The 22,710-nt window shown below is 40.4% G+C and overlaps 2 protein-coding genes across 3 annotated transcripts in view; one reads left to right on the top strand and one right to left on the bottom strand.

Annotated features, from left to right (window-relative positions):
• The window catches only part of LOC110065497 (tyrosinase-like), a 33,064-nt gene that overhangs the window by 6,655 nt on the left and 3,699 nt on the right, over window positions 1–22,710 (bottom strand). Inside the window, exon 1 of one of the 2 annotated variants that reach the window (XM_089292790.1) lies at window positions 11,033–11,325. The exons of the other annotated variant lie outside the window; for it this stretch is intronic. Within the exon in view, the coding sequence (XP_089148916.1) occupies window positions 11,033–11,041 (9 nt within the window). The 5' untranslated portion in view covers window positions 11,042–11,325. Of the gene's footprint in view, window positions 1–11,032; window positions 11,326–22,710 lie in introns of those variants that run through there. 2 annotated transcript variants of the gene reach the window in all.
• Window positions 16,916–22,619, top strand: LOC110065495 (tyrosinase-like). The gene is made up of 3 exons (XM_020772646.2): window positions 16,916–17,160; window positions 19,034–20,469; window positions 21,554–22,619. The coding sequence occupies exons 2-3, from the start codon at window positions 19,044–19,046 to the stop codon at window positions 21,703–21,705; spliced, it is 1,578 nt and encodes a 525-aa protein (XP_020628305.1). The 5' UTR covers window positions 16,916–17,160; window positions 19,034–19,043; the 3' UTR covers window positions 21,706–22,619.

Genomic DNA, 22,710 nt, shown 5'->3' with positions numbered 1-22,710 from the left:
CGAACTCTTTTCAACTGATTTAGACGAAAGACTGGCCTCGGCGGGCTACAAGAAAGACCAAGAGAAAAACAGAACAAGACAGCAGAACAAGCCGATAACATTTCATCGCATGGCTTTCGGCACGAAAACGAAAATACAGCCTACTTCTGGATAAATTCAGCCTTAGAAGCCAGCAACCGGCCCCAAATTACTTTCTGTATCCTTACAAATGTCCTGATTTCCATCTCCGAAAGATTTTGCCCCAATTTTGAGCAAATAAACATTTCGTCGACGGTGACCGCCATTACGGTGGCTTGCATACTAAATTAGCTAACTTGACAAAATTCTCCCGAGGCGGGGATATGACGAAAAGAGCTGAAAGATGGCCTGTAATGATGAGATCATCGAAAGTAACGCCAATTTTCTATCACGTTTTCAATCTGTGGTCACTGGAGTGACCAAAATCGATACATCGGTCGGGATACAGTTTTATTATTAAAGTGCACCTAACCCCAAAAATTTTTTTTCGCTAGAACGAATCTACTTATTATTTGAAATAGTTCTGCGAAAAAATTTTTGGATTCCGTTAAATCCTCGATTTTCTGTGCCACGACGAAATCTCGAAAATAGCTCCAAAACACCGCCATTTTGTTTCACGACCGAGTTTGAGGAGAATGGGTCCAGCGGCTCTTGTGACGTCTACCCAGGAAGGTTGGATATCTCATTTCCTCTCATTTCCTTCAGGATGGTGCAATACACATTCGAAAAGTGCGCAGAAACGCCTTCCAGAGGTGCTATCGGCTGTTGCAGCAATATTCCAGATTTAAAGAAATATATACTGTACAATTTACTGACGATGATCGGCTAATGGTGCAATAAAGACGTAAACGATGGTTGATTTTGTCGAACCGAAACAAGCGAACTGAATCTGTGAGAACCATTGAAGAACTCTCACTGGAATTTGTTCCGTAGACTTTCGAACGCTATTTTCATAAATTTTCTGCTTAAAGCTAACCAGCAATTTGTAGAAATACCACCGACAACCTATATCTTCCAATCCCGCAGTATTTATAACATAACCGGCAAAGTTGTGTGATCCGGTCATGATCAAGAAGCGTTATACTGATATGTAAATAGATCGCAACTGTACGCCGCTAACCAACACTTATTTCTCTTTCGATTTACATGAAAGTCGAAGATTAATCCTCTAGAATTACATGATAACAAAATTGTTAGACTCACAGAGTTTTTCAAAGGTTTAGAAATCAGCAATGTGACAAAGATTCTGTGCAATAGCGTCGAAAATATGACCGCGTAACATTATCTGCGGACCGCTTAGGGAACACACCCTTTTCGCTTATCCGACGAATTTCACTGCAAACTTTGAGAACAATTTACATTGGTTATTTGGAGTTACAACTTAAAACGTGTGACAATGTGAAATCGGTAATTGTATGAAATGTTTCCTTCCGCCTTGCTTCCCGCAGCTTCAAAAATACAGGTTCAAACAATACGATTTTCAATCGATCGAAGCCAATGTTTTGGAGGTCATCAAGTCTCGAAAACTGCAACACGTACGTCGCTCTTATAAACATGAAGCATTCAACTGAAAGTAAAACACAAACTGGATTTAACAGAACCTTGACAAAATACATTCTCGGTAAGGACAAATGTAAACGGGCTATAAACACGCGTGGGAATCTTATGTTTAGTTGACGAAATTACCATCCAAAGCAGTCGTTGAGTTTTCTTTCCTGCTGTTCGTTTGCCTGCTCCTCCACTTCGTATCTAGCTTTCCATTCCTAATATACAAGCAGCTCGTCCGCAAAGACGTCTTCCCCGTCGTCGCTTGAAATATTGTAAATTGCTCTCAAAGCTCTAAGCAGTGAGTTCAGAGTTGTCGAACGTGCTCGATCGAAGTTTATTTCGGAGCCTTCCGAATCGAAACTTAACTCTGACTCCAGGGACGAAAAAGAAATGATTCTGAGACAAAACTTGGACGTTTTAGTCCCAAAATACATCGGAACGATTAGTTTTGCATTCTATTTTCTCGAGCAAATACAGTGAGTTGACTGAAGCGCTATTGTGTTTGGTTCCTGGGTAGACGTCATCAGGTACTGCCGCCCCAGACTCCCTAAAACGCGGTCGTGAAACACTTAATCGCGACTTTGAAAGGGCATAGAAAATCGAGGATTCAACCAAATTCAAAAATTTCTTCGCCCAAATGCTTCAAATAAAGTCTAGATTTGTTTTAGCGGAAAAAAAATTTGGGGGTTAGGTGCACTTTAAATTATATGACTTGTGTGACTACTTTGCTAGCCCTTTACTCGTGGAAAACACCAATTAAATTTAATCATGACTTTTAAGAAAGAAAGCTGTTGTTAATAGTGTTATTATCGTGTCATTCATATCGCTCATGCCCATACATATCCCGAAGAAAGTTCTACAAAGATTAAGACCATTACGTCATCGGAGATTTGTCAATGGCTACCACTGATGGTGCAATAATACAGTTTGTGTTGATCAAGTGATGTGATGTCTACAGTAAGAAAAGAATCATCAATAACTGCTTTGGAATGTGCACTCCGTTCCGACGGTAGTGCTAAGCAAACAGTTAAATTTTAAAAGCGCGGTTATAAGATCTAACAGATCTTCTTGTCGACTTCTGTGCGAGCAGACCCAAGCTTCCACTCGGCCAAATTTTGAGTCACGCAACCTGTGATGTTTACTCGCCAAAAGCTGTTGAAACATTAATAAATCTCATCTTTCGCGGGAAAAAATAAAAACCCAGCGCTCGTCAAAAATTATATTTTTTCACCAGAAATTTAGCTCGGAACATATACATATTTATATTCCTTTGAATCGTCGATGAAATGACCTTTTCCGGATATTTTTTCCTTCGGGGTCAACCGAAACCTCCGATTACAAAATCACGCCGAACCCACACGTTGCAAAAAAATCTCTTCAAAACCCTGACTTCGAAGCGATATAACACTTCAGCGTTAATAGCTACCACACATCGGCAGGCGGTAAATCTATTCCTTAACAATCCAGCTTTATCGTGTTAAAATTTCAGCGAAATCGAACAAAACCAGAATTAATTCGAATTTTTTTGTGACCTCACTCCCCAGACTTGACCTAACAAAGGAAGCAACGGTCGCCCATAGCAACCGAAAAACACCAACATAACAAAGCCGACGTTTCGGCCAAAAAACTCCAGAATTATCGCCTGAGAGCTTAAACTTGACTGGGAACATCTTTTTCGAACTCTTTTCAACTGATTCAGACGAAAGACTGGCCTCGGCGGGCTACAAAAAAGACCAAGAGAAAAACAGAACAAGACAGCAGAACAAGCCGATAATGTTTCATCGCATGGCTTTCGGCACGAAAACGAAAATACAGCTCACTTCTGGAAAAATTCAGCCTTAGTAGCCAGCAACCGGCCCCAAATTACTTTCTGTATCCTTACAAATGTCCTGATTTCCATCTCCGAAAGATTTTGCCCCAATTTTGAGCAAATAAACACTTCGTCGAGGGTGACCGCCATTACGGTGGCTTGCATACTAAATTAGCTAACTTGACAAAATTCTCCCGTGGGGGGAATATGACGAAAAGAGCTGAAAAATGGCCTGTAATTGGCTAATGATGAGATCATCCCACTGTCTAAATTTGGTGAAAATCGAAAGTAACGTCAATTTTCTGTCACGTTTTCAATCTGTGGTCACTGGAGTGACCAAAATCGACACATCGGTCGGGATAGAGTTTTATTATTAAATTATATGACTTGTGTGACTACTTTGCTAGCCCTTTACTCGTGGAAAATACCAATTAAATTTAATCATGACTTTTAAGAAAGAAAGCTGTTGTTAATAGTGTTATTATCGTGTCATTCATATCGCTCATGCCCATACATATCCCGAAGAAAGTTCTACAAAGATTAAGACCATTACGTCATCGGAGATTTGTCAATGGCTACCACTGATGGTGCAATAATACGGTTTGTGTTGATCAAGTGATGTGATGTCTACAGTAAGAAAAGAATCATCAATGACTGCTTTGGAATGTGCACTCCGTTCCGACGGTAGTGCTAAGCAAACAGTTAAATTTTAAAAGCGCGGTTATAAGATCTAACAGATCTTCTTGTTTTGCGAATAAGATTAAATTTAGGGATTAACTCTCTCTGCATAAAAAAAAAAAAAAAATAGAAGTGTTTGGTTTGAAACTTACTGTTTCCTGCAAGAAATATTCACTATTCCCGTTAAACCAGGCGGTATCATAAAAAAAAAAAAAGGTTTCAAAAGCCAGTGTTCGATATAGCAAAATTCTAGCGTAGCATCGAGGCTTTCGGATCAAGATTTCTTTGACTGATAATTTCCAAAAGACAGTTATAAAGGGAACGTTAATAACTTAGTATATGAAATGCCATTCATAAAAGAACTAAAACCATTTCTCAGCGTACGTGCAGTCTGACTCGATCTGTGCGAAGTTGTCCACTGATGATTAGTACATTTACATACTTCACGCATACTGGAACGCAATCCATTTTACTGTAGAGTGGTTTTTAAACCATAATGGAGTATTTGCTTGGCTAATTCACTCACTAATCTCTAATCTGACATTGAGATTCCCTGGGGGGTACCCTGTGGGTGTTTCTGTGCCCTCAGAACGCGGTTCGGCTTTGGTCAGTGCTAAAAAGGTTTCAAAAGCCAGTGCTCGATATAGCAAAATTCTAGCGTGGCATCGAGGCTTTCGGATCAAGATTTCTTTGACTGATAATTTCCAAAAGACAGTTATAAAACGAACGTTAATAACTTAGTATATGAAATGCCATTCATAAAAGAACTAAAACCATTTCTCAGCGTACGTGCAGTCTGACTCGATCTGTGCGAAGTTATCCACTGATGATTAGTTCATTTACATACTTCGCGCATACTGGAACGCAATCCATTTTAAACTCAACTCTTACACAACAACTTTGACAATGACATTAACGACCCGAATCGTGATACATTCTTTTTTTTTATAAGATCGTCTAATTTTGGAGCTGAGGCTGAACGTTCTTATATTTTATCTTATTTTTTAAATTTACATGGTATACAGTATTTCAAAAAATCAAAGCTGTGAGAATGTAAGGTCAACTACCTTTAACTTTCCGTTTTATATTTTTGGTCTTTTAATCTGAAAACTAATGAGCAGCACAAGCAACGCAGAAATCTTGTCGACTCAAGTTTTATTCTCCCACAGCGAGTCCCGAAATCAGACACTGCACTTTTTACGCAGAATATTCAAGTGATATCCTGCATGTATTTCTTGTGGATGTTTTGTTGTTCAAATCCTTACAGTTACTAGATCTGTACTACATCAGATAGATATACAATATGTTCCCAATGTAATCTTGTCCAAACTCCCAGAAAAACTCTGTTGTGCATGTTCCTAGAGGAAACAGGTCGGAGAATATAGAGAGAAACTTTTCGCCGTTGATGGACTTACACAGCGCGAAATTTGCAGTTCAGATATATATACAGAGGGAGACTTTTCGCTGTTATTAATGAAATTTCAACAACTGCGAAATTGGTGGTCTCAGTATATCATACAGAGGGAGAATTTTGCCGTTGCTGACATAACTTCCTGTGTACTTAACTAGAAAAAGTAGCCTGGATATTCTTATAAAGTATATTCTTATAGAAAAAAAATTGTCTATTGCAATTAGCGCCTATAGAATTACCAGAGTTGCAATAGGAATCTAAAGTGGTCACCGTTGCAAGCTTGTCTTTTCTGACACTTTTCTCAACAACTGGATAACAAATTTCCGCGTGTACGTGAATTGGACAACAAGGCCGTTGTTGAATTATCTTGATAATTAATCTGCCAAATTATATAATATGTACCATGATTATTAAAAAACTCATTGGCACGCACATAAAGAATTTATCAGCAGAGCCTTTCAACAAGATGTCTTAGAATTTTGAATCGACTGTACACCTATGTCGTGCAATTATTTAAAAAATGTGAAACCCTAAATCTAAACCAAAGCTAACCATAAATACCCCTTGCCTTACTCTAACTCTAACACTTTGCCTCCCTGACACAAACCTCCTAATTAGATAGATGTCGGCCGGGTGTTCGGTAGCCTGTGAACAGGCTCTCTAGTCGATGGGGCGAAGAGAAAGCGGAAAGAAAGAGTATAAATTCCCCTTGACCACTTCACTCCCAGCCAGTTCCTTCCAGCCGCAGCCTGTTAACAGGCAGAGTGTTGGCTGTAACCTACGACAGGCGCTTGATCGCAGGTTCGTCGGGCCGGCTGTCGCTATTGTGCCCTCATCGGGGGTAATACGCTTTCCTAGTATGGTGCGTACAGCACAGCCCCATCAAAAGGTGAACGTGATTTTATGGAACGCCAGAACTGTCTTATGATACTTTTTTAATTATATTGGGTGGTTATGTCATTATATTTAGTACTTATGTTATTATATTCGGTGATTAACTCATTATACTCGGTGCTTATTCCATTATACTCGGTGCTTATGTCTTTATATGCGGTGCTGTCTTCATTATATTCGGTGCTTATTCCATTATATTAGGTGCTTATTCCATTATATTCGGTGCTTCCCTCGTTATATTCGGTGCTTTCTTCGTTATATTAGGTGCTTTTTTCATTATATTCGGTGCTGTTTTTCTTATATTCGGTGCTTTCTTCGTTATATTCGGTTCTAATTTTGTTTGGTGTTTTCTTCATTATTACAGGGGCTAACCCTGTTATATTCAGTGCTCTCTTCCTTATATTCGGTGCAAAGGCCATTATATTCGGTACTTCCTTGTTCGGTGACTACTTCATTATATTCGGTGCTTATTAACCGCGCGGCCATGGGCCGAGCGCGGTTCTAGGTTTACCCGTGGTTTATTATTTTTTTTTTTGTCGGTGACCAGACGCAGACTTCCGCTCGGCAAAACTTTGAGTCACGGAACGTGTGATGTTTTTCCGCCAGAAGCTGTTAAAACATAAATACACGGACAATTTTACGGATATTGTTTTCTTTTTTGTGGGTAAAATATATTTTCTTTTTTTTTTTTATCAAAGCGTTGGATTTAAAGGGAATAATAAATACGCTGAAAAAAGGTATTACGTCAGCCATGGAATGCGCTGATGTTGCAGTTTTCACTTTCGCTACGTGACAAATACGATCGTGTTTACTTTGCAAGTTTATTTCGGCAGAAGCGACGGTCATTAATTTATTTGTAATTTTGTGCGTATTTCTTGTGGTTTTACGCAAATGAAGTAAATCCTTTGACTGTTTCATCACAGCCAGTTCATAGATCGGAAGGAAAATTAAATATTTGCAAGCTAAGCAAAGAACGTGTCAGAACGTGCAAAGATTACGTCATTGGTAGGGAAATAACCACCGTACTAAAGATAGCCGTAGATAACGCAATTCTTGAATTATGTGACTCGTGTGACTTCTTTACTAACCCTTAACTCAAGGGAAAAAACAATTAAATTTAATCGTGACTTAAAAGAAAGAAAGCGGTTTGTAATAATGTTCGTATCTTCATGCCCATACATATCCCGAAGAAACTTCCAGATTAAGACTACTACGTCATCGGAGATGTCACAACGGCTACGACTGATGGTGCGATAATAGAGTTTGTGTTGATCAAGTGCTGTGATGTCTACAGTAATCAATGAATCATCAAAGATTGCTTTGGAATATGCACTGCGTTGCGACTGTAGTACTAAGAAAACAGTTAAATTTTAAACGCGCGGTTATAAGATCTAACAGATCTTCTTGTTCCATTATATTCGGTGCTTCCCTCATTATATTCGGTGCTTTCTTCGTTATATTAGGTGCTTTTTTCATTATATTCGGTGCTGTTTTTATTATATTCGGTGCGTTCTTCGTTATGTTCGGTTCTAATTTTGTTTGGTGTTTTCTTCATTATTACAGGGGCTAACAATATATATATTCAGTGCTCTCTTCCTTATATTCGGTGCAAAGGCCATTATATTCGGTACTTCCTTGTTCGGTGATTACTTCATTATATTCGGTACTTATTCCATTATATCCGGTGCTTCCCTCGTTATATTCGGTGCTTTCTTCGTTATATTAGGTGCTTTTTTCATTATATTCGGTGCTGTTTTTATTATATTCGGTGCGTTCTTCGTTATATTTGGTTCTAATTTTGTTTGGTGTTTTCTTCATTATCACAGGGGCTAACACTATTATATTCAGTGCTCTCTTCCTTATATTCGGTGCAAAGGCCATTATATTCGGTACTTCCTTGTTCGGTGACTACTTCATTATATTCGGTGCTTACTTCATTTCATTCGGTGCTTTCTTCGATATGATCGTCACCAGTCTTCGCAAGGGGCCGTACAATTTGGAGGTAGTCTAGGGAAAGCCGGGAAAAACGGGTGTCACGAAAACTCAGACCCCGAAACCTCAGACCCCGAAAACTCAGACCCCTCGAAATTAAAAAATCAATTGGTATCACCTGAATTGCTCTATGGCTACAATGGGGCGAGATGTTTATCTTTTCCGGTTTATGTTGTCGCGTCGATCGAACAGTGAAAAACAAATATTTAACTTCCCAGGTTTATCGCTGTCGCGTCGGTCAAACAGTGAAGAGCTAACAAGGTTTAGAACAACAGCCGACACTGTTTTTCAAAACAGACCTTTTTTATGCAATCGTATGCAGCAAAAAAATGTGTTGTTCTCTGAAACATACTCGTTTGATCGCAATCTGCTTTTTGACTTTATGTGCGTTGCGTGACTGTCGGCACGTAAGAGGTCAACACGTGAAAAACACGTAAAGGTCGAACCGATTGAACCGCCTTGTCTGGTCTCGAAATTTGAGTGAACGAAAATGAAAAATTCGCGGGAAGTGTTTGGTTTGAAACTTACTGTTTCTTGTAAGAAATGTTCACTATTCCCGTTATAAGTTGGAACGCAAACATGGCTATCGCTATGTACTCTTTTTTTCTTTTTTTCTTTTTTTTTTTTTTTTTTTTTTTTTTTTTTTTTTTTTTTTTTCAAGTTTTGTTAATTTCTGGGGGTTGCGTGCCGACAGTCACGCAACGCAGATAAAGTCAAAGAGCAGATTGCGATCAAACGAGTATGTTTCAGAGAACAACACATTTTTTGCTGCATACGATTGCATAAAAAAGGTCTGTTTTGAAAAACAGTGTCGGCTGCTGTTGTAAACCTTGTTAGTTCTTCACTGTTTGACCGACGCGACAGCGATAAACCTGGGAAGTTAAATATTTGTTCTTCACTGTTTGGGGGAAAAAAAACGGAGCAGTGGGGGAGAGGGGAATTCTCTTCCGCCTCCCCCACCCCCTCCCCTTTATACGCTTACTACGCAGGCTACTGTTTGATCGATGCGACAACATAAACCGGAGAAGATAAACATCTCGCCCCATTGTGGCCATAGAGCAATTCAGGTGATAACAATTGAGTTTTTAATTTCGAGGGGTCTGAGTTTTCGTGACACCCGTTTTTCCCGGCTTTCCCTAGACTACCTCCAAATTGTACGGCCCCTTGCGAAGACTGGTGACGATCATATCGAAGAAAGCACCGAATGAAATGAAGTAAGTAGACTCCGAGTAGTCCCTCTTTCGCTTAGTCTGTCGTGCGTGACGCGAAAGAAATTCGCGAGAAAAAAATGGCCGCGCGAAATCCTGGGGGCTAGGAGCGCGCGAAAGGAGGGACTACCTCCTAAGACCAAGAGTTTGCCCTTTCACGGCCGAGTGATTTTTCGGTGTAGGATTTCTCATCTTGACGTCCTCTTATTATCGCCTGTTATCAATAGCCCCGGGAGATCTGAATAAAACTGCTCTACTCTACTCTTCAAGTAGCCAGGCAAAAACATATGCCGTGAGAAGTATATCTTCGTTCAGTGTTCGTTCAGCGAAACTGTCGAAGAAGTTTTAAAAAGAAGACGGCGAATGAGGCCCCTTGTAACGATTTTCGCTGCGTCTAAAAGTTATTGCGAAAATTTCAATAGACTTTCAACCGAGAATTTACATTATACATATTACATTATACATAGGAGATCATCCAACTGCGGTGAAATGTTTGCCGATAGCAGCGGAAAATTTCAGGTGAATGTCCGGTGTCAAGTGAGAGTCCGGTTCAATCTTTCAAATGGACGGCAGAAAGGCCAAGCTCAGTGAATTTATATTCGCTGACTTAGACGATGCTGTTGAGCGACGAAATCACTAACACGCTCGCAGTCGGGGTGGAGGCAGAAAGCTTTGCCAAACAAAACACTGGATAAATTTAAATCTTTCCAAAGCGCCTGTTGGCAGATTCGCAAGAACATCACGGCTTGCGAAGCGCGATTCCAACGCTTCGATTTGCTTCGGTTCCAAAACATTCCTGCAAGACGTCACAGGTATCTCGAATGTTGACAACACGTTGTCAACGCTCCTAACATAAGCCAATCATATTTTTGCGTTGTGAGAGCAACGCATAATTCAAACTCTTGGGCTTAGGCGGTAGTCCCTCCTTTCGCGTGCTCCTCGCCTCCAGGATTTCGCGCGGCCATTTTTTTCTCGCGGTTTTCTTTCGCGTCACGCACGACGGACTAAGCGAAAGAGGAACTACTCGTAGTCTATGAAGTAAGCACCGAATATAATGAAGTAGTCACCGAACAAGGAAGTACCGAATATAATGGCCTTTGCACCGAATATAAGGAAGAGAGCACTGAATATAATAGTGTTAGCCCCTGTAATAATGAAGAAAAAACCAAACAAAATTAGAACCGAATATAACGAAGAAAGCACCGAATATAATAAAAACAGCACCGAATATAATGAAAAAAGCACCTAATATAACGAAGAAAGCACCGAATATAACGAGGGAAGCACCGAATATAATGGAATAAGCACCGAATATAATGAAGACAGCACCGCATATAAAGACATAAGCACCGAGTATAATGAGTTAATCACCGAATATAATAACAAAAGTACTAAATATAATGACATAACCACCCAATATAATAAAAAAAAGTATCATAAGACAGTTGTGGCGTTCCATATGATTTGATTTACCTTTGGCATTGTTTTGTCTTCCTGCTCTCTTACTCTGTGATACAGCGATGCAGATTATATGTGACTCAGGCTAACTCAAATGAGGAACAAAAATCTTCAAAACGTGTTGTTGGTTAACTTCTCTAGCCAGGAATTAATGTTTCTACTGCGTTTTCATGATGAACAAAAGACAGACACGTACAATGTAGTTTCTGATAACTGACAAGTTTACGTGACGTCAGTTTACGTCCCCCACATATTTGTCATGCTAACCTAATCATGTACATACGCCGGGCTAAACGACCTATTTTACATAACACCAACAATGTTCTAACGGTCTGTTTACAAGGAGAGAGGGTTACCCTAGCAAGCGGGTTACCCTAGCAAGCGTGGTACCTCTAGCAAGCGGGTTACCCTAGCACTCACACATTTCCTCTTTTTTCTGTTTGTCGTGTTTACAAGGCAGCTAGTGTTACCGGATAGGTGGTTTACCCTATCTGCGTGCTAGGGTTACCATAGCTAGCAGGCGGGTTAATTTTTTCCGTTGTAAACACTCCAGGTAGGATTAACCCGCCTACCCGGGTTAACTTTCTAATTGTTTCCAGACCCTTTGAGTATGACCGCGCATTAAGTTGTCCCGGGTTTAGGGTTACCATTCCTGTGGAATTTTGCTTGTAAACCCGGGCTATCTTTTGCCCTGCAGCTAGGGTTAACCCGCCTGCTAGGGTAACCCTCCCTCCTTGTAAACAGGCCCCAAACTATAAATTCATTTTAATATTTGGACCAAAATTGCAAAAAACATAATAAGCAGAGCATCCCTTGCTTCTCAGAAATCATTCTTTGATAGGGCTACCCATCCTTATAACAAGGTTTTAGTTACTGATTAATAAATAATGAAAGGCGGTTTTTCTGGATTATTTTTTTTACTGTGTCTTAGAAGCACTAACCTGGTAATGTTACCGATACGTTCTACTCGAGCTTGTCATTTCGATTCTGTCTAAACCGCTCCATTGAGCAGCCGTCGCAAAGCCCAATTCCTTAAATTCAAACGTCGATTTTACTGTAAACAAAAGAAATTTCTTGAAATTTCAAAGCTCATTAGCAAGATCTAGCAACCTTGAAGATATGATTGATCATCGCAGTTATGAAATTAAAGCCTGAAGAAAAATTTAGGCCCTAATATTGATCTCTGCAACCTTGTCCATATTTGCTTAAGCATGCAGCAACAATTTTGAAGTTAAATTATTCAGTAGCCGTGACACAGATGTTGTTCGTGCACTCTTTCAGACATTTCATAAAATGTTCTCAAAATCTCTTGTAATCAAATAGGCTTCTTTCTTGGAAAAAGAGGATGCGATTAAGTGACGTCACGTAAATACAACGCGTAAACAACGCTTTTTAGTTTAGCTGTTATTCGCTTCACACAACCGCAGAGTGTAAGGCCGGCTAGAGTTCTCAAGGTTTGGTTCTTATCCTTGTGAAACAATTCTGAAAAGGCCGGCGACTTTGAAGAGATAAAGGTAAATTTCAATTTGGTGTTTGGTGGTCTTTTCTCGTTGCCAGCATATATATATAACCTTTATTTACCCTCGGCAGTGTTCACAGCACAAGTGCTATTGGGGCTGAGCAAGCAACTGAAACAAATCATTCAAATTGAACATTGTTAAGAATCCCAACTGGCCGGAGGCAAACCAGTTGGCAATTTAGGCCCTCTTTTCACGACCCCGGGTTGAATCACCGCAGAGAGTGCTAAACATAAGCACTTTACACCAATCCGGGTTGTCAGTCTGCAATAGCGTGTGGTTTGCTTCGAGCCTGACCCGGGACAGCCTTTCTACCGACCAAAACCTGGAACATGGGCTAGAAAGATGACAAACAAAAAACCTAGAAAGTATAACGAAATGGCGGAAGGTTCTGATGTACAAACCAAAACAAAAAACAAAAACAAAAAAGAAACAACATGGTTATTTGACTGAAAGTACCAACCCGGGTCAACTTTTGTCCCACTATTTACATGTAAGAATTGAAGAACTTTCAACCGTTCTCGCCGGGTCAACCTGAGTCTCGTCAAGGGTTACCCGGCAAGAGAGTCTGACCCGGCTTGACTACTGTTTTCATGTAAACGCTTATAAACATTTGGCTGCAAAAGGGTTACCCGCCGCGGTGATTCAACCCGGGGTAAAAAGCAACCCGGGATCTTGTAAAGAGGGCCTTAGAGGCATGGCCGAGGATTTGAACTCGGGGCTACCGAGATAGTGGTCAGAGCGGGACTCGAACCGGTACCAGGACCGCTGGACTGCGAGACCACTCGGCCACGTTGCCTCCTTGATGTGCAAATTAATCACGCTCGATGCTTTGCCCTTCAAATGCACGGGGCCATGGAGGGGCTCCATAATCCTGTTTTTATTCTTTGTTTCACTTGGCTTTAGTGACAAATTTTATTAATCGATCACTGGCGCCAATACTCTTTTATTTTTACTTTATTTAGACCTAAACAGAGCCGGAAAAAGCGTGGAAAAAGACATTGAAATGTTGTCGTGCTCTCCAGTATATCTGTCCACTGTAGAATAATGCCTATAGCTTAATTTATTCGCTGTGGCTAAATGACCGGCAGCCGGTCAAGGTTTTAAAATCACTGAATGACCGGCAGTCTGATATTTTTCTCAAATTTTAAGGAATCGAAGGAACCCATCCAATTAGGTAATTTATTTTCAGTTGTATTTTGGCACCATTTGTGAACTTTCCCTTATTTCCATATTATAAATACAATACATCAGGTTGCATTCGTTGCACTTGTTATCAGTTATATTTTATTTTTCCAAGATCACCAACAAGATCACCAAGATCACCAACACGTCTTCCACTACAAAATCGCTATCGTTTATTCCTCTGAAAATCATGCTCCTCAAACGGATTCATGCTGAAGCTGAGTTGGTCTTCTGGCTATTCTGTAAGGCGGGTGCCACTCATTAGGGCAGCAAGGAGCTCTGATAATCCCCGATTCCTGCATTACCTCCTGCTTCAAACTTCAACTAAGAGTACTGTCTGTACAACACCCGAAGGGAACTCGAGCACAAGCGTGAGACGAAGTTTGGCTAATCAACAGTTTCGTGTTTCGCTGTGTAATTATTTTAGCAGACTTCTCAGGAAACACTTCAACGGGGTCAAAAAGGTCGATACGTTGGCAGAGTAAATGTTTCTTTATTTCAAGGTTCGTTAGCTGTAGACTAGTCGTAAATTTCGACGTGTTTCAGGGCTCGTGTTGAAAGGTGCAGTATAACGAGAAAGGTGTCTTCGAACAGGTCAGGGAAACAAGACGAAAGAGTAATTACGAATTAGAGTTATTAGTCCTCTACGGGCTCTTGCTGCATGCTTCAACTTTTGTGCTTTTTAACAATTTGTTAAATTTGTTTGCCTAAAAACCTAGGCCTGGCTGAGAGCCTGCAATAGTTTAGATAACACCGAAAATTCTAAACTATTAAATTCATTTTAATTTTTGGATCAAAACTGCAAAATAAAAAAATAAAAAAACAGAACATCCTTTGCATTTGTTTCCCAGAATTCATTCTTTGATAGGGCTACACATGTTTAAAATAAGTTTTTAGTCACTGATTAATAAATAATGAAAGGTTATTTTTTACTGCTTCTTAGAACTGACATTCTCTGACCTTGTAATGTTGTCGATATGCTCTACTAAACTTGTTATGCTTCAAGAATGCAAAGTGGTTGTAAAGCCCAATTTCTATAACTCAAACGCCCGGGCTCAAACGCCGATTTTACTGCAGACAAACGAAATTTCTCGAAATCTCAAAGCTCATTAGCAAGATCTAGCAACCTTGTCCATATTTGCTTAAGCATGCAACAATAATTCTGAACTTACGTTATTCATAATTATGTTGATTTCAAATGTTGAAGTAGCCGTGAGACAGAAACTCCAGACAGACGAGCAAGTAGTATGCTAATGTTTTTTTAGTCGAATGCTACTTTCAGCGGAATATATACAGATGCTCTTCGTGAACTCTCTCAGACAACGGAGCAGAGTTGTAACACCATCTACTGACAAACTATTCACTTGACTCTGAAGATGTCTTCTGCTCAAGTTGTCGAGACGCCAGTCACCAACAACAGTTCTTTCCAGAACTACCCTCACCCAGACGATGGACGATTACACAATAGGAACTAAAGAACGTTTTGTATGCTGAACCTACCGTGAAACAAATCCTATTTTTTTCTTCCTGCGCTGTACATTGTAACCAAACAAACTTGTTGGATTAACCTCATCATAACTGTTAAGAGTGGGTGCTGCTACCTCCGGGGGCTTTTAATTCACAAAAAAATAACTGTTGCACGCCTTGCGTGCCTATGTTTTTATTTTGAGTTGCAGTTTGCCGCCGTTTGTAAACCTTCCATTTCAATTTTACAAATACAATATACGATATGTCGCATTCTTTGTATTTCTAGTCAGTTTTGGTCCAAATATTAAAATGAATTTACAGCCGGTTTAGAATATTTTCGGTGTTAGGTAAACTAGGTCCTTTAGCCCGGCGTATGTATTTTTTTCGGCCAACAAAACTTGAAGAGAAAAATTAAATTGTTAAACAAGGCACAAACGTTGAAGCTTGCAGCAATCTAGAGGAGCAAATGGGCTAATTCGTAATTATTATTTCGTGTTGTTTCCCTGGCCTGTTCGAAGACACCTGTCTCATATAACAGTGCGCCTTTCGCCTTTCAAAAACACGATAACGAGTCGACATTTACGACAACAACTTCAATGGGCCCAATAAAGAAACAAACTCTACCAACGCGTCGACCTTTTGTCCCGCTGATGTGTTTCATGAAAGGTCTGCTGAGATAATTGTGGCCAGCAAAGCACGAAACCGTCGTTGATTGAGCAGAGTTCGAATATGTTATTGAAAAGCGAAGTGACAGACGAGAAGAGGTATTAAACGGGGCGAGAATTCTTTTTCTCTCGCTTGCGCTCGAGTTCCCTTCGCGTGCTGCACAGACTGTACTCCGAATTGAAGCTTGAAGCTGGAGATAACCTCTTCGTGGCCTAATGAGCGACAGAATCCGCCTCACGGAATAGCCAGGATTAATTAATCGTTTTTGGGAGCATAACTTTCAGCACATTAAACGATAGTAATTTTGTGGTGGAAGACGTCGATCGGAGATTCCTTAGCAGTTTTTTTTGTTGGTGATCATGAACTTTCTGATATGCTAGTCTGCTATGGAGGGAAATTAGTTAAAGAAAAGAAAATTGCATAACACACATTAAACAGAACATCCCTTGTTTCTTAGAAATCATTCTTTGATAGGGCTACCCATCTTAATAATAAGGTTTTGGTTACTGATTAATAAATAATGAAAGGCAGTATTTCTGGATTATTTTTGACTGTTTCTTAGAAGCGCAAACCTTATAATGTTACCGACATACTCTACTGAACTTGTCATTTCGATTCTGTCTAAACCGCTCCATCGAGCGCTGTCGTAAAGCGCAATTGCTCTCAACTACCTTCCCTCAATCAGCAATTACACCATGTAAATCTAAAATTATCCTTTTAACTTACACCTTTTCACGTTCTTGTTGTTACTATTTGTCTTAATTAGCATTTTTGCCTACTTATTATTCAACTTGCTTTGTAATCATTCATTCAACTGAAGATGACAGAAGCTCTGTCGAAACATGTCTTGCAAACTTAAAAAATTGGTCGTTTTCGTTAAAATATTTACATGTCTGCTGCTATCTAGACCTTTCATAATTGTGTATAGTTTAAATGTTGAAGTAGCCGTGACACAGAAAATCCAGACAGACGTGCAAATAGTATGCTAATTTTTAGTCGAGCAAGTAGTATCCAAACGTTTTCTTAGTCGAATACTACTTTCAGCGGAATATATACAGATGTTGTTCGTGAACTCTCTCAGACATTTCATAAAATGTTTGCAAAATCCCTTGTAATCAAATAGGCTTCTTTCTTGGAAAAAGAGGATGCGATTAAGTGACGTCACGTAAAACCAACGCTCAAACAACGCCTTTTAGTTTAGTTGTTATTCGCGTCATACGATCGTAGAGTCCTCAAGTTTTGACTCTTATCCTTGTGAAACAATTGTAAAACAACTCCGAAAAGGCCGACGACTTTGAAGAGACTAAGGTAAACTTCAATTTCTTGTTTCTTTAAATGAAGTCTTTTCTCGTTGCCAGCTTGATGTACAAATTGATCTCTAGCTGTTAGCCTCCTTCGCGCGACCTCTTCACCGAAGTCTTTACATATGCAGTTATTGGAACGCCGAAGGTTGACGACGAGTTTCTTCAAAAATATGAAAACAGGGTCAGAACTGCCGAGGGTGATAACTGAAACCGAAATTTTAACATTGCAACTGAGGATATCAGTTTTGTAACAGAATCTCCAAAAGCGGTATAAACAAAGTAATGCATGCGGTAAGCGCTTTCTCGGAAATTCATGATGAAATGAAACAAAAACAAATCTTCTACATTCATACTTTCTTGTTTCGGTACTTTTCCTTCGCTTGTAGCGATCAGTCCTCGAAGGACAAGGAAGTTGATGCTTTTTCTGCATAGACATGCACCCACTCGCGCTTCAAGCTGCCTCACGAGACTATAAGATATTTGCATAGCAACGGCCAACTACAGCAGTTTGTAGGGATGTGAAATTCGCGCTAAAAAATTTCCTTCGAAGTGTCCTTCGTTGAGTTTTAATAAAGTGAATTAAGTGTTAAAAAAACCACCTGTTACGCTATAGTAGCCGGTTTCACCGTAGTACAGGATAAACATTCAACTCACCGAAACCGGCCTCCACTACCGGAAGTGGTGGAGGGAGGGGACAGTGGGGGACGGAGGGCACACGTTCTTTCGCGTCACGCTCGACGGACCAAGAAAATATGGGAGCTACTCGTTGTCTGAAATCCTCAGTCTATGCAGAACTTTCTATACTTGAGTTGATTTGCACACCTTTCCTCGTGAATTCTGATAAGTAGCCAAGCACTAAATACGGTATAGTAAAATTCGAGACTGTATTAATAAATTTTTGTTTACTGCATTACAACGACTCTTCGTTTCGAAAAGAAATTATCAGAACTTCGAATGAGGACTGGTCAAAGTTGAATGTACATTCACTTGCCGAATATACTGAAAGGCTCGCGCGTCAATCACTTGTTGTAAAATGTCCAAACAAAACGAATCTTCAAGTAACCAAGCTGCGTTACTGGCTTTCTATTCTGTCTTGAGTTTGTCGAGATTGCAAAAGTATTTGCCGTTAAGTTTTAATAAAGTGAATAAAGTGTTAAAAACCACTTGTTACGTTGTAGAAGCCGGTTCGACCCTAGTAGGATGAACATTCAACTCACCGAAACCGGCCTCCCCTACCGGAAGGGGTAGGGGTAGGGGGACAGTGGGGGAAGGGAGGCACGCGTTCTTTCACGTCACGCTCGACGGATTAAGAAAACATCGGACCTGCTCGTAGTCTGAAATCCTCAGTGATAGCAGACCATTCTGGGCTTGGGTTGAATTGTATACCGTTCCTCGTGTATTCATGATAAGTAGCGGAGACGTTGTATTAATTTTTTTTTCTTCCCACAGCACTACATTGCAACGACTCTTCACAGTATCAAAACGAACTTATGAGAACTTCGTGTAGTGCAATCTCGTAAGAACTTCGTATGAGGACTTTAATATATTGAAATGCTCACGCGCCAATCACTAATTATGAACTGTTCAAACAAAACGAATCCTCAAGTATCCAATCCGTTAGTCAAGTATTTTGCCTTAGCCTGTCCACAGACCCTCTATTCTGTCTTGAGTTCGTCGAAATCGCAAGAAAAAGTATTTACCGCAGGGATTTAAATAAGCTAATTGATTACAGCATATTTTAGTACGCACAAAGTACACATGGCATGCATTATATTCCGGTATTCCTGACAAAGAGGCTCGTTGTATGCCTCTTTTTTTGTTTCCTGCTAATTTACAACTTGCTTGGAAATAAAAGATCTTCGCTTTTATTGCTTTAGGAAGTTCAAGATGAGCCGCAGAGTCACTTTCACTTGGCTTGTGCTTTATTTTATTGCTGTAAGTTTACCCTGGATAGAAGGCCAGTTTCCTAGGGCTTGCGCAACGCTCGACAGCCTGAAGAGCAAAGAGTGCTGTCCGATCCCAAAGGGCTTCAGTGCGCCTTGCGGTAGCGATGGCAACAGAGGCACGTGCCAGGAGTTAATGATTCGTGAATGGAATTTTACCTACAGTCATTTCAAGACATTCCAGTTGCAAGACGAGCGTCACGACTGGCCAAATGCCCTCTACCACAAAACCTGTAAATGCCAATCAAACTTCGCCGGTTATGACTGCAGCAAGTGCGAGTTTGGTTACTATGGTAACAACTGCACCCAAAAGAAGACCCTGACGAGGAAGAATTTTGCCAAATTGTCAGCTGAGGAGAAGGATCGCTACATGAGATACATCAACATGTCCAAGTACTTTATAACTGATTATGTGGTGACTTCGACTCCCTATGAAGAGATCAACAGAACCGTGCAAGCTGGCGGAGACCCCGCGTCCTTGTTTCACAACATCACCAACTATGACCTGTTCGTGTGGATGCATTATTACGCAGCACGTGACACAATTCATCCAAACAACAAAACAGATTCAGCCATTGACTTTGCGCATGACGGCCAGGGATTTCCTTCGTGGCATCGACTGTACATGCTTGTCTGGGAAAGAACCTTGCAGGAAATTGCAAGTGATGATAATTTTTCCCTTCCTTTCTGGGATTGGACCACAAATAAAGATGAGTGTGATCCTACCATTTGCTCCCAAAATTTACTTGGCGTGACACAACAAGAAGACGGCGTAGTGAAAGGCAAATATTTTAAAGATTGGTACGTCATTTGTACCGCAGAACAAACCAATAACCTCTTGACAATGTGTGATCCTACAATTCGGCAGCCCGGATTGGAACGTTCGACGAAGAAGGAAAATGAAAATAAAGCCAAGACCCAAGGATACACAATGACTTTTCCAAGCAAAGACGAAGTCAATTTTGCTCTCCGCTTTGAAACCTTCGACCAACCGCCTTACAGCAAAGAGTCGAGCTGCAATTTCAAAAACATCCTTGAAGGTTACGCCAGTACCAAGACTGGATATCGTTTGCCCAACGTCCACACCTTGCACAACCAGGTTCACATCGTCGTCGGGGGAGCCATGGGAGATGTACCCTCAGCATCCAATGATCCAATTTTTCCTCTCCATCATTCTTTCGTGGATCGCATCTATGAAAAGTGGCTTCGCAAGCACAACAAAGACGCCTCTGTTCTTTCAGTCTCGGACGCACCCATTGGCCATAACAAGCACGACGTCATTGTGCCATTGTTCCCATTGTACACCCATCAGCAGATGTTCAAGAAGTCTTCTGAGTTCGGTTATGAATATGAGGATGTGGACGAAAATGGTAAGTACTTTGTGGAGGCCCGGTGGCCTCGTCATTAGTGTGCTCGCACTCAGGTACCGTGATCAAGGAGGTAGTCCTCTCAGGGCGAGGCCCTTTCGTTGCACTTCAATCTGGTTGACCCTTGAGATTACATATTTTTGTGTGGGACACTATGTTGTGTTCTTGAACAAGACACTTTCCCCTCGCAGTGCCTCTCTCTACCCAGGCGTACAAATGGGTAGCGGTGAATTTCATGCTGGGGATAGCCCTGGGATGGCCTAGCATACAAATCCAGGGGGAGTAGAAATATATTTAGTTGCCTCATGCTGCAGAAAGCTGATGAGATAAGCGCCGGCCTGATGGACCACTTGGCTCATATGCAGACTTAACCCTTTTACTTTCATTAAAGCGTTATCGAAGTTATGTCCTAAGATAGCTGGCAGAAAACTGCGCTATTAACGCAGCCGGATATCTAGACGTGAATTCAAAAGTGCACCCTCATGGCGTGAGCAAAGGTAACTCCGCTTCGTCATTTCCATTTACAATGTTCTAAAGCAATTAATTCATGGCTTGCCTTAGCTTGCAACATCGAGTTACGATGGACTTGGTAGGTTTGAAGAGAACTCAAGAAGCTAGAGTTGCCCTCGTACTTGCCCGAAAAGTTTCACAACGCCCGAATATGAGTTCTGAATCGAATACAAGCACACTCAAATTGCAGTAAAAAATTGTTTGCAATTCTCACGTCTAATGAAACTGTTACAATTCAAATCTTTTCGACCCAACTACAATTCGTCAAGTAATCCAAATTTTGATTGTTCGTGTTGCTACTATACGTGTGATATTTCTGCCTGAAAATCAATACAAGGATTCAAAAGTTAAGACTAATGTTTCTTTTCCGGTAAGCCGTATTATGAGAAAACTGACTCCAGCCAAAATGGTGATTTTGCCTCCCTCTCTATCCTCCACCTAGGGAGATAAATAAGCACTCAAAAAAAATATTACAATAATACAAAGTATTCTAAGTAGTGCAAGTATCCAGGATTGTATCAAAGTAGTCTTCTCTTCCTTTTTGTAGTAAATAAAAAATGGATATTATTCATTCTAGGTAAATCTTCTGATGATGAAGATGATGTGGAGCCATTGGTTTTGGGACAGTGCCCGGTACCTTGCCCTGAAGTTTCTGCAGTGCCAAGCATGCAAATATGTTTGTGGTTGATGGTATCCAGTCTAGCATGGGAGTTGTTACTGGCTGATTAAGGATCGCGAGTAGTATAGAGTAGAATCGTATAGAGTAGAGTAGAATAGAGCCAAGCAAAGTAGAGCAGAGCAGAACAGTGTAGATCACAGCGGAGCAGAGTAAACTAGAGCCGGCAGAGAAGAGTAGAGTGGAGAATTAAGAAGAGAGAGGAGTCGGCAGAGTAGATAGAGTAGAGAAGTAGAGCAAAACGAGAAGAGTAGAACTGAGCAGAGCTGAGCAGAGCAGAGCAAAGCTGAGTAAGATAGTGGAGTCGGCAGAGAAGAGTAGAGGAGAGAATTAAGGGGAGAGAGGAGTCGGCAGAGTAGATAGAATATAGCAACGTATTGCAAAGAAGAGTAGAGTTGAGCAGAGCAGATTAGATCAGACAAGACCGAGGATTTCAAAGATGTTCATTTTACTGTTTTAATCTGAGCAGAACTCCAGGTGAATTCTATAAACACGATGTATAAGGAACCCCGTAAGACAACCTACAGAAAGAACCTTTTCTTATCCTTTTGAAGCCCTGATAGGAATTTTTATTTAGAACTTGATATCAGTAATCCTTTAAAAGTCCTTCACTCCTTTGTGATATACCTCTCGTTAGGCAAGTCTTTTTCTTACCTTGCTTCAACGAATATAACAAAGAAGTTACTCGTTTCACGGAACCTCAGTGCAGTGTCTTGTTTTAGAACCAAATTCACTTAACTGCAGCCAGAGTGAATCAGAAATTCTGATCCATTTTAGTGTACTTTCTTTCATTGATACATGCAAAAAGGAGCCATTTGCCTCTCTCGTATTGCGAGAGAGGTAAATAGCTCCTTTCTTCATTAGTATTGAATTAGCTTTGTGTGTTTTGTCCATAGAGTTTACGCCAGTGGTAGCTCGCTCATTATAAATAGAATAAACACTACATACCTTATTTGGTTTCATTGCATCTGCACTTGTTTGGTTTCTTTCAAAATGTATTGAAGTGTGCTGTTATTAGAGGGTTTTTTATTTTTTTTATTTATTTGCCCACAATAGAA

This window comes from Orbicella faveolata, unplaced genomic scaffold (genome assembly GCF_042242905.1).
Source record: "Orbicella faveolata isolate gen_17 unplaced genomic scaffold, um_ofav_v1 contig_24, whole genome shotgun sequence".
Lineage (NCBI taxonomy): Eukaryota > Metazoa > Cnidaria > Anthozoa > Scleractinia > Merulinidae > Orbicella > Orbicella faveolata.
The sequence above is the reverse complement of the archived record's forward strand: the minus strand, read 5'-3'. Positions and strand labels throughout refer to the sequence as shown.

Bases quoted from the DNA above. Each gene is read 5' to 3' on its own strand.
- LOC110065495 (XM_020772646.2), top strand. From the start codon at position 19,044: ATGAGCCGCAGAGTCACTTTCACTTGGCTTGTGCTTTATTTTATTGCT. The intron at 20,470-21,553 runs GTAAGTACTTTG...TATTCATTCTAG, and splicing joins TGAGGATGTGGACGAAAATG to GTAAATCTTCTGATGATGAA.